The following is a 15,247-nucleotide window of genomic DNA, read 5'->3' on the forward strand; positions in this document are numbered from 1 at the left end:
TAAATATTACTCTCCAGAAATTCGGTTTTGGTTAAACTAACCATTTCTCCTGGTGCCAGCTTCCAACTTATAAAACCTGGGGACAGAAAATTTTTGTGGCCACGCTCAAAATGGCGGAAAACTTGGAGCCGGGGACGCGAGTGACGCAAGCGGAAGCGGAAATACGTTTGCTGCCCACACGTGCCGCTTCACGGGTGGTAGAAATGGTGCTGGGTGGTGGTGAGTAGTGTGGACTGAGGCTCCGAGTGTGTGTGCGACGGCGAGTGGGAAACGAAGAGCGGAATCTAGTGCTCCGGGAAGAGACGTCCCAATTTCTGCTTTCTCTCCATATTGAGTGGCGCTCCCACCATGGGCAAAAAGGGCAAAGTCGGGAAGAGCCGGCGAGACAAGTTCTATCACTTGGCAAAGGAGACGGGTGAGTCAGGGTTCGCGCCGTCTGCGAGCGGGCGTGCCACCAGTCTTGGCCGGTTCGCCCCCTTTCCGAATATTGAGTTTTTCTTCCGTAGAAAGGGTGGTGGGTCGTAAGGCCGCAGAAATCCCGCTGGGAAAGCGCTTCACGGGCCTTACTTTGTCGCCGCCTCCAGGTTACCGTTCCCGCTCTGCTTTCAAGCTGATCCAGCTGAATCGCCGCTTTCAATTTCTGCAGAAAGCCCGAGCCTTGCTGGACCTGTGCGCTGCACCAGGTGGATGGTGTGTAACACCCGGCACCTGACGCTCCTTGTGGACGCGTTCTGGATTCCAGCCCTGGATGATTGAGAGTTGCATTTGGGGTGGGAGGGAAACAGTAATACCAACCTCAAATTTCTCTACTCCCCAGAACGTAAACTGCAGGGGGAAAGATTTGGACCGTGTACCTACGATATGATTGGCTGATACCGACCAGGGTTCTTGGTTTTCCCCAATCAATAGAAATGGACTAGAGGCCAGACAAGAAATTCAGGCAAGGTTTTCTTGGGGCCCCTGCTGCAGCAGGGAGGAGCGAAAACAAGTAGCAGGTTCCCTTGCTAGCCAGCTCCCCAAGGAGGGGGCTGGCTGGTTCCTTATATAGCGTGAAGGTGGGGGTGTGTCCGGGGGTCCGGCCTGAGGGGCGGCTTAGGTGGTTTGCCCACCCCTTTGGTGGAGCTGAGTGCTGGGGGGCATGTGCAGTGCCCTGCTGCCTACACCCTGTTTTTGCTCCCAACTCTTCAGAAGTGACAGTGGGGTGGTGACTTTTTTGTGTGTGTCCATAATTTTTGTTTTCTTGTCCATAATTCACCCCAACTGGGTATGCATGCAATGTTTAGTCCCTTATAGTTTCTTTGTATTCTGTTGCTCGAGTTGTTTTGTCCAGGTGCAAGTATTGCAGCAAAGGGTCCGAGGTCCCAACCTGTCTCGTTTCCACTGCACTTAGCAGGGACCCCTAACACCGGGGATGAGAGATCACATTGCTGAGGGAGGGGAAGGGACAGTCCAGGGTGTTTTAATCTTTACTTCTCTTTTATAGGCTGCAGGTGGCCACCAAGTTTATGCCTGTATCCAGCCTTATTGTGGGTGAGTGACAGGTGGTGCTCCTGGATGTTCCAGGGGGTGGGAGTGTGAGACCCTGTGTTCTGCATTTCCTTTCTCCCTGCTTGAGACAACCTTTTGGAATACTCTGCCCTAATACCTTCTAGGAGTGGATCTGGTTCCAATCAAGCCTCTTCCCAATGTGGTGACACTCCAGGAGGACATCACAACAGAACGCTGTAGGCAGGTAATAGGAATCTCTCTTTTCCTGTTCCCTTTATATGTAGACATCCACATTCATTCCTCTTCCCACCCTGATCCCCTGAAGGCACGTTTTTCCTGTTAACCATGCCTTGAGCAGTGCCTGCATGTTGTTTATATAACAAGGCCCATAATATTGTGTGTCCGCCCAGCCTTTATTTATTCAGGAAAGAGGTCTTTGGAGTTGGAGGAAGTGCAGAGATTTCAGTGACATCCTTTCCAGCGAATTCACTAGTAGACTGTAAGGTCCATGAAAACAAGCGTGTTATTTTTGCTATTGTTGTATCCCCTGTCCATGGCACAGGATTTGGCCGTGGTGGGCACTCAACAGCTGGCTCAATGAAGGGCTCCATTCGTAGCCATTTCTGTATTTCTGTTGCTGTGGTTTCTCTCCTCTGTAGGCCCTGAGGAAGGAGCTGAAAACCTGGAAAGTTGATGTTGTGCTCAATGACGGGGCCCCCAATGTCGGGGCTGGCTGGGTCCATGATGCTTACTCGCAAGGTGCCGGGATCGGGGGGCATGGAGCTGAGGGTGGAGGTGGGCATGCCCTCTCAGGCTGCAGAGGTCCTCAGCTAACTGTCTCCCCCCCACAGCCCATTTGACACTGATGGCTCTGCGTTTGGCTTGTGATTTTCTGAGCCGTGGTGGCTGCTTCATCACAAAGGTTTTCCGTTCCCGTGACTATCAGCCCTTACTATGGATTTTCCAGCAGCTCTTCCGCCGTGTCCAGGCCACCAAGCCCCAAGCCTCTCGTCATGAATCTGCAGAGATCTTTGTCGTCTGCCAGGGTGGGCATAACTTCCCTTGTTCTCTTTAGTCTCCCACCTACCAAAGCACGCTTTCTTATATATCCTATTACCTTAGGATTCCTGGCTCCTGACAAGGTCGACAGTAAATTCTTTGACCCCAAATTTGCCTTCAAGGAGGTTGAAGTTCAGGCCAAGACTGTTACTGAATTGGTGACTAAGAAGAAGCCAAAGGTGTGTTTGGCGAGTGGGGGCCACCCTCAGGTCCTGGGACTCGGGAGGTTGGGCCTGGTCAATCCTACAGACACCCCAGAAGGGACTGCTCAACATTCATTATTTCCCTTCCTAAGGCTGAAGGCTATGCTGAGGGTGACCTCACACTCTATCACCGAACTTCAGTCACCGACTTCCTCCGAGCTGCCAACCCTGTTGACTTCCTTTCCAAAGCCAGTGAAGTGAGTCCCCAGACTCGAGGGGTACGAGGGAGCCCCAGAAACATGGCCTGAACACCTCCCCTGACTCTTTTCCCTCCTCCCGAACAGATCTCGCTAGACGATGAAGAGTTGGCACGGCATCCAACTACCACTGAGGACATCCGGGCGTGCTGTCAGGATATCAGGGTGCTGGGGCGTAAGGAGCTCAGGTTTGCACTGGGGGTGGGCATAGGTGCTGTGAGCCCCGAAGGCAGGGGACAGCCCTTGAAGGACGTGACGCTGGGTCTCTGGGAACAGGATGCTGCTGTGTTAGAGGTTTGGGGTGGGGGCCTGAACCTTAGGACTTCTGTGGCTCAAACGTGAAATTCGGGGTATGGGCCCAAAACGAGGAGGTGAGGACAAAAGGGAGACAGCAAGGTCAGGAATGGTATCTCTGGGGCAGGTCCCTACTGAACTGGAGAACGAAGCTTCGGCGGTATGTGGCCAAGAAACTGAAAGAACAAGCAAAGGCACTGGACATCAGGTGAGGAGGGAGCTAAACCAGGGCAATTGTTGACTGGGTGTTGAGGGGAAGCATCTGGGAAAATAACCGACTCCTGCAACTACTCTGTCAGCCTCAGCTCAGGGGAGGAAGAGGAAGGTGAAGAGGAGGAGTCCGCAGCTGGGATGGGGCCGCAGCCCTCGGAGGAGGAGGAGGAGCTGGACCGGACCCTGGCAGAGATGAAGGCCCAGGAGGTGGCGGAGTTAAAGAGGTGAGGGGAGCTGGGGAGGAGCTTGGGGAACCGCAAGGCAGAGTCCCTCGGTGGGTGAAGATGGGGAGAGAGGGTGAAGGCACGGATGGGGATCTTCAGAGCTGGGCAGCTTTAATTCCTCAAACCTCAGGAAGAAAAAGAAGCTGCTGCGTGAGCAGAGGAAGCAGCGGGAACGCGTGGAGCTGAAGATGGATCTTCCCGGGGTTTCCATCGCAGACGAGGGGGAGACTGGCATGTTCTCCCTGCGTACCATCCGGGGTCACCAGGTGAGGCGGGGTTTGGGGCCCACTGAGGGGACAGGAGGATCTGTTTGGGTATTTGGAGTTGGGGCGTCGGATGTCTTTTTGGTAAGTGTGCTGAAAGATCATGGCTCATGGTTGCTGTCTTCACCCGTAAATGACGTGATATGGGGAGATTGGGAAAAAAACAAGAGCCTTGTGTCTCAAAGGCCGGGAAAGAACACACCCCTAAAATAATGAAAGTAGGAAGATTTGTGAGTGTGGCGTAGATTTATCCTTGTAGAACGAGAATATCAGAACCAAGAGGCCCTCGTTGCAGGAAGCTCAGGTTATAGGCGATGCAGCCAGGGTGCCTGGGTTACGAGCACGTGTGAGGGAGGGTCTCCCTCAAGAGGGGCACAGCGTTCTTCAGTTGACTGAGACCAAGTTAGCACCTTGCTGCACCCGGCTGCGGGATGGTGCTTTCTGCCGAATACTGGAGTCTGCTTTTCCTGGTAAAAGCAGCATCACAAACAATGAGCTTTCGTGGCTCTCGTGTGGGAAGGTAGTAACCAGCTCGTATTGTTGAGGGGGCAGTAGAGCACAGTGGTCCTGGAGCAGACTACCACTGATGTGCTCTCTGCCTCAGTTTCCTCATCTGTAAAAGAAAATGATAGACCTACCTACTAGCGTTTTTGGAAGGAATAAAAAAAAGATGGTGTAATTCCTGGTATGTGATTCAAGAAATAGCTATAGTTGCCACGAGGAAAACAGATCTTGGAGTTGACATTATTAGTGAAACAGTGCTTCCTGTTAGATGTATACGGCATGGGCTTCTTTATTCAGTGGAAACAAGAGTTGTAGATGTTATTCGCTGGTGATAAGGTGCCTTCTGAAAGTAATTTTTTAAAAAGCAGTGTTTTAGAACATTTTAAAATCGGACGCTAATTAGACCGTGGGGTACTTTTCCATAAACCTGTTTCTGCTACCACTGAAGAAGACACAGCTGAATGATCTGGCCTAGAGTGGGATGTTTTAAATGGTTAATCCCATCACTTCCCTGTCTGTAAAAGAAGATATTATGTACTTGACACAGTGTGTTTTCTAGCGTTGCTGAGGATAAACTAAGGTGATGAATATGGAGGAAAAAAGCAGTATGTACCTTGTTAGTGCCCTTGATCTCTGTTTCTCTGTCAAACCTCAGTTGTTAGAGGAGGTAACACAGGGGGACATGAGTGCTGCAGACACGTTTTTGTCTGATCTGCCAAGAGATGACATCTACATATCAGATGTTGAGGAGGAGGATGATACATCTCTGGATAGTGACCTGGATCCAGAGGAGCTGGCAGGAGTCAGAGAACCTCAGAGTCTAAAGGACCAAAAGTGGTAAGGAGGGGGGAGGGGTGTGGGGAGGTGTCTGCAGGGCACCCTCAGCTCAAGTCCGAAGCAGAGCTGGTGGCAGGGCTTGCCAGTTGGAGTGTGGGCAGCAGCAAGCCCTCCAGGGCACTGACCCTCCACCCACTTTCCTTGGGTGTACAGTGTACGGTTTGCTGAAGTGCAAGATGGTAAAGAGGAGGAGGAAGAAGAGAATCCATTGCTGGTACCATTGGAGGAAAAGGCACTACTGCAGGAAGAACAGGCCAGCCTGTGGTTCTCAAAGGTGAGCAGAGGCTGGTGGCCAAGACAGACAGGGACTGGCATTCCCTGGGCAAAGGGTGCCTGACGATTTCCCCATCACAGGATGGCTTCAGCGGGATTGGGGATGATGCCGACGAGGCCCTGGAGATCCGTCAGGCCCAGCTGTTGTACGAGAGCCGTCACAAGGGGCAGCAGCTGCCACCACCGCCTTCCGGTGTGAAGATGGAGAACAAACCTCCCCCGTGCCAGGATGAGGCCCCTGAGAGGGCAGAGGCTCCTTCAGGGACAGAGGCTGCCACTGGCCCTGGCGGGGAAGAGAGAGAGGACAGTTCTGACAGTGACAGCAGTAGCAGTGAGGGTGAAGAGAGGTGAGTGGTTGCAGCTGATGGGAGAAGAGCTGAAGAGGAAGCAGTGATTGTAACCAGTACTCTGTAATTGGGAGTTTGCAGCTCTGACTGCAGATGGAGAACTTTAAATGCTGATGATTCTAACTTGAGTGGTCTGCAGTACAGCCTGGGTGGCAAGATTTCTGGAAGTTCCCCAAGCATTTTTAACTAAGAACCAGGGGTGAGGTGAGTAGGAGTGGGCCCGAGTGGTGTGGCTAACGGTGAGACATGCGTGCACGGTCCTCCTCCCTCCCACAGCTGGAAACCACGCGGCAGGAAGAAGCGAAGCCGTGGGCCTAAGTCAGATGATGATGATGTCGGGTTTGAGGTCGTGCCTATCAAGGACCCAGGCGAGAGCTCTGCACCTACTAGAATGGGAGGCAACATGGAGGGGTCAGTGTTGGGGACTGAGCTTTGACTTCCTTCCTTCTTCCCTCTCTAGTGAAACATCAGATACTGGACCCTGAAGGCCTTGCTCTAGGTGCTATTATTGCTTCTTCCAAAAAAGCCAAGAGGGACCTCATAGATGACTCCTTCAGCCGGTAGGGGGCAGAAGGTCCCGAGAAGGGGTGGGGCGAGGAAGAGGGGAGGAATGATTTCTTTGAAAGCCTAGATTGGTGTCCTCTCCACCAAGGTACACATTTAATGAGGATGAGGGGGAGCTTCCAGACTGGTTTGTGCAGGAGGAAAAGCAGCACAGGATACGACAACTGCCTATTGATAAGAAAGAGGTGGAGCATTACCGGAAACGCTGGCGGGAAATCAATGCACGCCCCATCAAGAAAGTGGCTGAGGCCAAGGCCAGGAAGAAACGGAGGGTAAGCAGTGGGGCTGCCTGAGATTCTGGGTGGGTGGGGCAGGGGTAGGAAAAGAGGTCAACCTGACCGAGGTTCCCCCACCCCCCCCACAGATGCTGAAGAAGCTGGAGCAAACCAAGAAGAAGGCAGAAGCTGTGGTCAACACAGTGGACATCTCAGAACGGGAGAAAGCGGCACAGCTTCGAAGGTGAGGGGCAGGGGGGTCACCCACAAAGGTACACGGGGGTGAAGGAGTGGTGGAAAGTCTCTAACCTGTGTCTTCCATTTACAGTCTCTATAAGAAAGCTGGGCTTGGAAAGGAGAAACGCCAAGTCACCTATGTTGTAGCCAAAAAAGGTGTGGGCCGCAAAGTGGGCCGGCCAGCTGGGGTCAGAGGTCACTTCAAGGTGGTGGACTCGAGAATGAAGAAGGACCAAAGAGCACAGCAACGGAAGGAGCAGAAGAAAAAGCACAAGCGGAAGTGAGCGGAGCCACCAGAACCTCTGAGGGACTGACTGTAAGGACGAGGAGCGATTCGGTGCGGCTTCTGGCCTCCTTCGTACCAGCCCTACCCACCCCTGCCTGCACGGCAGTCGTCTGAAGAGACAGATTTGAGGTACCTGAACTCGTGGTGGCCCTGGGCAGTGAGGGGGACATCTTCCTGGCTGGAAGAAAGGGCTCCCGTTAAAGCCCCGCTAAAATGTCTTGTCGGTGCTGTCAGAGCCCACAACCCTTCTGTGGTGCTGGGCGAGAAGTCACACCATTTTTAGATCCTAAGGCGAAGTTCAGTGGCATTCACTGTAGTCTATTCTTGGGCAAGTGGGCCTCTCAAGTCTTCCCCCATTATCATCTGAATAAAACCAGGATGATTGATTGATAGATGTCTGACAACAGTTTAGTTCCTGGTAACTTGATAACTCAAAAAACATCTGGGTGTTCACACCATGTGCACTGTTCTAAATCATATTTAATATGTCCCGACTCATGGTGAAGTAGAAATGACAAGCAATCCACAGGTCCCAGTAGTAAAACATTTACTAGAGCAAGCAGAAAGGAATGCACATCTTAAAGAAACCTTCACAAAGTCACAAAATTTGATGTATGTGTATTTCTTTTCCTTTTATAAACAAGATAGAACAAAAATCGTCAAAATCATTTCAGCAGAAGATTTTCCTACCATTATGGCAAGTTAAAAAAAATACAATGAAATAGGAGAAGACAATTTAAAAGCTGTTGTCAGGTTTTTGTTTTTTAAATTTAGCAACACTTCAGACCCAGAGCAGTCCTGTTTCCAGGACCCTCTCTCCCCCCTCAGCTGTAGGGACTCTGGATCTGGCAGGCTGCTGCTTCATGTCTCAGGACTGGACACGAACCTGGCTGGGAAACCTGAGCATCAACTCTCACTTAGAATCAGACCCCTCCCCTAACCTGCAGATGTTTGGGAAGCGCTTTGCTGCACATCCCCCTACCACCATGGACTAGGCTGCAGAAGCCTGTCTCAAATGGGGCCTGACTAGCCACAGAAAAAGAATTTTATTTGTAGGTGTTTTTAAGGTGACATTTTAGTAAAAAATATGTACTACATATAAACCTAGAGTGAGTTTTGTGCCCTATAAGGCCCTTTCTTCCAAGATATCCTCAACTGACCTTCGTGACACTCACCCAGAGCCAAAAGAAGCTGCCCAACTCTGACTGCTTCTAAGGACCAAAGCAGCTTCCCAAGAAAACATCTGGAAAATTATCCAGATGAAGGGGTAATGTCTCCAAGCTCCAGCTATCCACTAAGGGCAGGGGGTCCTTACACCTTGTGCCCCAACCCAGCCCTGAGACACCTAGTTACCAAAAGTCTTTCTAAAAATAAAATTAAAAGACAATTGATTTCACGCTTCAGCACATACCCTCTAACTGTCCCATCGACTTTTCTTGCGCTTGGGTGGCTCGGGGACAGCGAAGCCATCAGTAGTCTTATCTGTCTTGCTGTCCATCTTGGTGCTGTCCACCTTGGGGTCCACCTTGCTTTCACGATTACAAATTTCTTTCCTGCTTTCACCATTCCGACCATCATTTGCACCTCGGCTCTCTCCATGTCTGCCTCCACCTCCTCCATGCCTGTTCTCTCCATGAGGATGGCCATCAGCATGACGGCGCCCATCAGCGTGACGGCTGCTGCTTTCTGGGTAGCGGTATCCCTCTCCATGGCGACCACCGTCTCCATGACGTGGGCTATCGCCATGCCGATTCCCACTCTCTCCGTGACTATGACGGCTTCCACCCCGGTTCTCAGTGTATCTCTCTCTTTTCCCATTGCCACCCCCAATCCCTTCTCGGCTGTTATTCCCTGAAGCTGTGTTGTTGACTCCCTGGGCTCCGGCAGAAGGATAGGTCACTGGGGCACTGCTGAGGTTCCCAGTACTGCCAAAGCCTGGGATGCCCTTTGTGGCACTGGCAATGGGGCTGTCAGGACTGTTATGGCCCTGTTGTTGGGCTGAATTAGTTGGAACTGAATTCAAGCTCCCTGCACTAGTCCATCCACTCGCCCCAGCAGCAGAGCTTCCAGCCTTCTGGTTGGTTAAACTGGCAGCAACAAAGTGACTCTTGTACTGTGACTAAAAGAGAGACAACAACAGTGGGTAAGACAGTAAGTTAAACTTGATGGCCCAGCTAGTTAACTGGATGCCAGCTAGCTAACTGGAGGTATAGAAGGATGATGGGTTCAGAGTTCACAAGAGACACAGAATCAAACTTGTCTTAGCTAAAAAATGGCAATTACTCTCAACCAGATTACAAGAGCCTTGGAGCCTTGAAGGCTGTTAAGGCAGGGAGGGAACACCAATCCTGCTGTAGGAGGAGGGCCCTGAGCATGACTGAAGTAGATGACCAGCAAGAGGGGTTTCTCTAGGCGCTACACCTGCAGCTCTAGGTAAGCTGCAGTTACGGTGATATTCGAAACTGAAAACAGGAGAAGGCCCTACCTAAATCCAGCAAACATCAAGTCTACGAGGCCAGCTACCATCTCAGGAAGACTAGGGCCCCTCCTCACTGCCCAAGAGTTACCAGTGAAAGCTCTTAACTAAATGCTTAATTTCAGACCGACCTGGAAAGCTGCTTTCATTGCCGTCAGCCGATCTCCCATGGCTCCTGTGGAGGGCTTGTAGGCCTCATAATTGCTCATTACATTGTTGTTACTTCCTCGGTCCTAAAAAATCAACACACTCATGAGGATGGAAGAGTAAGTAGGAAAGCCCACTGCCACAGACTGGGCCTCAATATACTGAAAACTGAAGTGGGAGCTGAAATGGGAATGGGAAATTTTTAGAAAGTTATGCTTTGTGAGAAAAGAGGCACGGTAATGAATCATTTAAAAATGCTTATGCCTTTCAACCCAATAATTCTATTTCTGGGAACTAACCCGAATAGTCAGAAATGAGGTCAGATTATGCCCAAAGCTGATCACTTGGTATTATTTACAGACACAAATATAAACATGTTTATGTAATTATATAAAAATTACGTTAAGGCTGAAAAGGCCACAAGGCAGTACAGCACATACATGACTGCTCAGCCTCCAAGTCCAGACCCTAAAGAGTCTGAAACCTCAGCTTCAGTGCTCAGCACAGTGTGACCTCGGGTGCCTCCGTTTTATCATCTGTACTTACTCTGAGTGGCTGTGGAGACTGAGCTAACGTGTGGCTGCCCGGGCTGGCCCTGGCACATATTCAGTTCTCACTACCATCTATCTGCATGACCCACATCGTCATCATCACTGTAACATGGGGACAGATTTTGTATATAACAAAGACACCAAGTTAACTGTGATGATGCAGAAATGGAGACTGGCAGCTTTCTTCCTTGGCTTAAGAAAGTGACAGGAAACAAAGTTAAGAAAGCCAGTCAGGGGGAGCTTCTGTTACTGTTTTGTGAGAAAAGCTAGCTCTCATATCTCTGGTTCGATTTCCCAGAATGTAGGAATCATTCCTGAGTTTAGTTACAAGCTGTAGCTGGAGTTTACAGAGTGACCCTCCGCTCTAGGCCAGTGCTGGAGGGCTGGTGGACAGACTGCTGGGCCCCACCTCCGGAGCTGGATTCACCAGGTCTAGGGTGGGGCACGAGTTTGCATGTGCTACTGGTCCAGGGACCACAGTTTAAGAACCACTGCTAATCTAAACTGGTATCCTGAGCACGCCTAGTCAGTCAAGGACACACAGGTGCTTCTTCAATAGAAAGTCACGTTAAGAGGCTCTCAGACAAGAATAATCCTAACATCCAGGACTCACCGTGTTCTCAGAGCCGAGGCCAGGCCGCTCCCTATAGCCTAGGCCTCCTCCACCAATGTTCAGCTTTTTCCCTTTCCCTCCTTTGAAGCGGGATTTCCGAAACCAGGCATTCTGCATTGAACACAATTCAAGGTTAAGACATGGGAGGAAGAGGCGCCCAGAGGAACGGGACGAGATCAAAAAGGAAACTAAATGGGAAGAACTTTTTGTTTCATCTTTTGCGAATGTATCTGTAGCAAAGGAGGAACTGTTCACAGGCACCACAGATTAGCTGCTTTTTGGTAGCTTCATCCGTCATATTTGTCAGGAGCCTTATCTAAGGCTTCCTTTTACTGCTCCTTCCTTCCTTCAGGGGCTCCAGGAAGGGAAGTGATTAAGATACACCTCAGATGCAGAGCAGTTACTCTGGCCATTTCTAACTTCCTTGAGGAAAATGAATTTATTCTCTATTTCTCAGACAATCTATATATAACATCTCTGGGGGTGGTTAGAGCTTTATCTGACAATCACGTTACACTCAAAAAGTACCTGAGGGCTTCCCTGGTGGCGCAGTGGTTAAGAATCCGCCTGCCAATGCAGGGAACACGGGTTCAAGCCCTGGTCCAGGAAGATCCCACATGCCGCGGAGCAACTAAGTCCAAGTGCCACAACTACTGAGCCTGCGCCCTAGAGCCTGTGAGCCACAACTACTGAGGCCCGCGCGCCTAGAGCCCGTGCTCCACAACAGAGAAGCCACTGCAATGAGAAGCCCACGCACTGCAACGAGGAGTAGCCCCTGTTCACTGCAGCTAGAAAAAGCTCGCACACAGCAACGAAGACCAAACGCAGCCAAAAATAAAATAAATTTATCAAAAAAAAAAAAAAGTACTTGAAAGGTAGGGCAGGCTGGGCAAGGTGCTAATCAGGGAAGCTGATCAGTCTGAGAGCAGAGAAAGCCTGAGGCACAATGAGATGTAGGAAAATGCCACAGACAAAATACATCTTGTATTTAATTCAGGACTGGCTCTCCGCGAAAGGAAAGGAAACATTATTCTACTCTCCCCTGCAATGCAGGTCCTTTACTCCCAGGTCTGGAAGCACAGGCAGTACCACAGTACAACTGCATTATGGGTGAACAGTTCTGTAGGCTGGCCTATGAATTTGAAAAACACATAAGTCTCTACTATCAGTCTCTACAAATCCATTTGTAATTTGGGGACTGTGTGTATTAAGACAACTCAAGGTTGAATTCAGTAGAATGCCTCACTCAGTTTTAAATGGGTAAGCAGTGTAGTCAAAGGTCTGAGATCTAGGTCTGAGAAGTAGTGAAATACATTTTTTTTTTTAAAGACATCATACATTTTTAGCCCCCCAAAGAAAAAACTTTGGGGAAAAGGGCAGTGAGGAGACTAGTAGCTTTCTTTGATATTAAATTTGCTCACAAGTGTGACATGGGGCAAGCAGAAAGAAATGTCACAGGGACAGATTTTAGCACAAAGGAATAGCTTTTCAACATAAATGCTGCTGAAAAGAGAGGATGAGAGGACAGACCAGATGAGTTTTAATGTCCTACAATACCAATCTATACTTCATAAGTGCTGCCTGCCCAACTTTACTGTCATGTTTCTATGTTATCTGCCTCTGGCATATTGAAATTTTTTCGCTTAGTTTTACAACCTGCAGCAACCTGAAGTGTGTCCAGCCCCTCACCTGCATGGCCAGATCTAGGAGTTCCTTGGAAACATGCTGATTGGCTCCTTCCAAGTTCCGGACAAGGTCACCGGCAAAATTGCTATCCTTGGGTGTCAGCAAGGTATAGGCCACGCCTTTCTCACCCGCTCGTCCTGTTCGGCCAATCCTATGCGTATGGGTATCAATATCTCGTGCCACATCATAGTTAATGACAGTCTTAATTGAAGGAATGTCCAGACCACGGGCTGAAACAAAAAACAAAATTCTTTTATTCTTTATCAGGAGCCAAAACACCCAAGTGTCCCCAAATGCTAACCTAAGAACCCACATTCCTCTTATCTAAGCAAAGTACATGATTTGGTGTGCTGAGATACAGGCATGTAAGCTGCCCTTCTAGAACAAATGCCACTATCGTAGATTCTATGATGCTGGGTCAACTTAGTGTGTAAGGGACATCTATCTTCTACTATCAATAACCTGCCGTGGCCTCACTCTTGCACCAGAAATATGTAAAAAAAAAAAAAAAAAAAAGTAAAAGCAACATCAAATGTGTCCTGAAGCTGAGAAGTGATCTCCTTTCTGCGAGAAAATACCAGTTTTTAAGGGTAGCTATTAAAACTCAGCAGAACAAACTCAAAAATCACACTTCAAAACTTTTTCTGATCTTGAGTGAAGTATGCCAAACTAAATAATCAATGTAAGGTATGTACTATATTCAGACACGCAACAGGGGCATAGCCCACGATGTGACTGTGTAAACAATTTCTTCCCCAAGTGTCTTCCAACTGCAGGGATTCTTTTTTTCAGAGGAACATTAAATGAAAAGTGGTGGGCTTCCCTGGTGGTGCAGTGGTTGAGGGTCCGCCTGCCAACGCAGGGGACGCGGGTTCGCGCCCCGGTCTGGGAGGATCCCACGTGCCACAGAGCGGCTGGGCCCATGAGCCATGGCCGCTGAGCCTGTGCGTCCAGAACCTGTGCTCCGCGGCGGGAGGGGCCACAGCAGTGAGGGGCCCACGTACCGCCAAAAAAAAAAAAAAAAAAAAAAAAAAAAGTGGTACCCAGAGCTCCAGACTGTAATCACGGTGCTCTGAACTGCTGCACCACGGGGTGTGGCCAGCCAGGCCAGCAGAGTGCCTTCAATCAGCCTCCTCAGATATTAAAGGTCTTATATAGCAAGACAGAGCACCCTTATAGCATGGTTACTGGGGAAATTCATACCCTACCTGCAACATCTGTGGCCACGAGGACTGGGATGTCCTTTTTCTTAAAGTCTGAAATAACCTTGTTTCTTTCACTCTGATCCATGTCACCATGGAGCAGGCCAAGACTATGACCCTCCTGTTTAAGGTTATTGGCTAGCTCTTCAGCATTGGCTTTTTTAGTAACAAACAGGAGGACACTTCCTGAAGAGGTAAACTCCACCAGACGCCGGGTGAGCCAGTTCCATTTACTAGGCCCAGAATGCAGAATCTCCACAATCTGAGTCACATCTTCATTTGCCTGAAAAGAAATAAATGAAAAAGATAATTGCGACATTTGTGCCACAGGGCACGTGAATTAGGACCAGCCATCACATTTTCTACCTGCATCTGGAAGAACCTTGAATAATCCCTCTTCTCCTTGGGCCTTTCTTCAGCAAGTCAAGTGTAGCTCAAATTTTACATCCCTTAGCAAATCACAGTGCTCTCCACCTCCCCTGACGTGTACATATACCTAATAATCTGTAAGCCCCAGTGCTTTGCTCAATACTTCTCTATATGCCTATTCAGATTATTCCCAATAGAGTAAGCTCCTTTTCTGTCCTTCCCACTTACTGTTCCTAGTACAATTCATACATGCAAATAGAAGGCACTTAGTGATGAAAAGCAGACAATGTCAAAAAGCTAACTGCACAGAACTTTAATAAATATACCAAGCAAACTAAGGAATTCTCAAAGCAGCCTTAATTGATTTCCAAATCACAATTCAGAGAAATTTTCCACATAGGACATATTTATAGGTAAGGAAAAAAAAACCCTTAACTCATTTTCACCAGGCCTTTCAAATCTCCCCACTCCACGCTGTGCAGGCCTACTCCCACAATCACTTATGATGTCAGTTCCATCCTAACTGACCAGTAGTCTTTCGGGCAAAACCTGCTTTTACCCCAAAAAAATATTTTTTAAAAAAAACCTTTTATTCTGGAAAAAACTTTAACATTCAAAAAGAGTAAAATGAACAAAATCAACTCCCATGTATCCATCACCAAGCTTCAACAATTACTAACATTTTGCCAATCACGTTTCACCTATTTCCCCCAACCCTGGTGTTTTTAAAGCAAATTTGAAACATGTTGCCTCATCTGTAAACGCATAATATTTTTTTCTCAATAGTGAGAAATTAATTCCATGTCACCATAGTAAGAGAAATAACCCACTGGGATCCTATCCAGCCCTGCTTAGGGTTACCTCTCCAATATCCCCCTGCACCACACGAATAGGGTCAATCAGGATGTCTCTGGCCAGTTTTTCAATCTTTTTCCGAAAAGTTGCACTGAATAAGAGAGCTAAAAGGTAAAGTAAATTCTGTTAAAGAAACAATATGAC

General features: G+C 48.9%; 2 protein-coding genes across 6 annotated transcripts in view; one reads left to right on the top strand and one right to left on the bottom strand.

The window, feature by feature from the left end:
• Window positions 1-83: 83 nt before the first annotated feature.
• Window positions 84-7,596, top strand: FTSJ3 (FtsJ RNA 2'-O-methyltransferase 3). Its single transcript, XM_004275642.3, has 20 exons — window positions 84-415; window positions 585-690; window positions 1,484-1,530; window positions 1,653-1,732; window positions 2,148-2,247; window positions 2,340-2,534; window positions 2,611-2,726; window positions 2,843-2,947; window positions 3,035-3,135; window positions 3,369-3,449; window positions 3,541-3,678; window positions 3,809-3,944; window positions 5,101-5,282; window positions 5,436-5,556; window positions 5,637-5,902; window positions 6,179-6,270; window positions 6,363-6,462; window positions 6,555-6,738; window positions 6,831-6,925; window positions 7,010-7,596. The coding sequence occupies exons 1-20, from the start codon at window positions 349-351 to the stop codon at window positions 7,200-7,202; spliced, it is 2,505 nt and encodes an 834-aa protein (XP_004275690.1). The 5' UTR covers window positions 84-348; the 3' UTR covers window positions 7,203-7,596.
• Window positions 7,597-7,734: 138 nt separating this feature from the next.
• Window positions 7,735-15,247, bottom strand: part of DDX42 (DEAD-box helicase 42) — a 52,877-nt gene continuing 45,364 nt past the window's right edge. For all 5 annotated transcript variants that reach the window (XM_033438895.2, XM_033438894.2, XM_033438893.2 and 2 more), the window contains 6 exons: window positions 15,110-15,207; window positions 13,886-14,162; window positions 12,681-12,907; window positions 10,992-11,102; window positions 9,812-9,913; window positions 7,735-9,323 (listed from right to left, as the gene is read on the bottom strand). In XM_033438895.2, coding sequence (XP_033294786.1) covers window positions 8,619-9,323; window positions 9,812-9,913; window positions 10,992-11,102; window positions 12,681-12,907; window positions 13,886-14,162; window positions 15,110-15,207 — 1,520 coding nt within the window. In that variant the 3' untranslated portion in view covers window positions 7,735-8,618. The remainder of the gene's footprint in view (window positions 9,324-9,811; window positions 9,914-10,991; window positions 11,103-12,680; window positions 12,908-13,885; window positions 14,163-15,109; window positions 15,208-15,247) is intronic.

This window comes from Orcinus orca, chromosome 19 (genome assembly GCF_937001465.1).
Source record: "Orcinus orca chromosome 19, mOrcOrc1.1, whole genome shotgun sequence".
NCBI lineage: Eukaryota > Metazoa > Chordata > Mammalia > Artiodactyla > Delphinidae > Orcinus > Orcinus orca.

Coding starts and splice junctions, on each gene's coding strand:
- FTSJ3 (XM_004275642.3), top strand. CDS start 349: ATGGGCAAAAAGGGCAAAGTCGGGAAGAGCCGGCGAGACAAGTTCTAT. Junction 1,733..2,147: donor CAACAGAACGCTGTAGGCAG/GTAATAGGAATC, acceptor TCTCCTCTGTAG/GCCCTGAGGAAGGAGCTGAA. Junction 2,948..3,034: donor TCCTTTCCAAAGCCAGTGAA/GTGAGTCCCCAG, acceptor CCTCCCGAACAG/ATCTCGCTAGACGATGAAGA.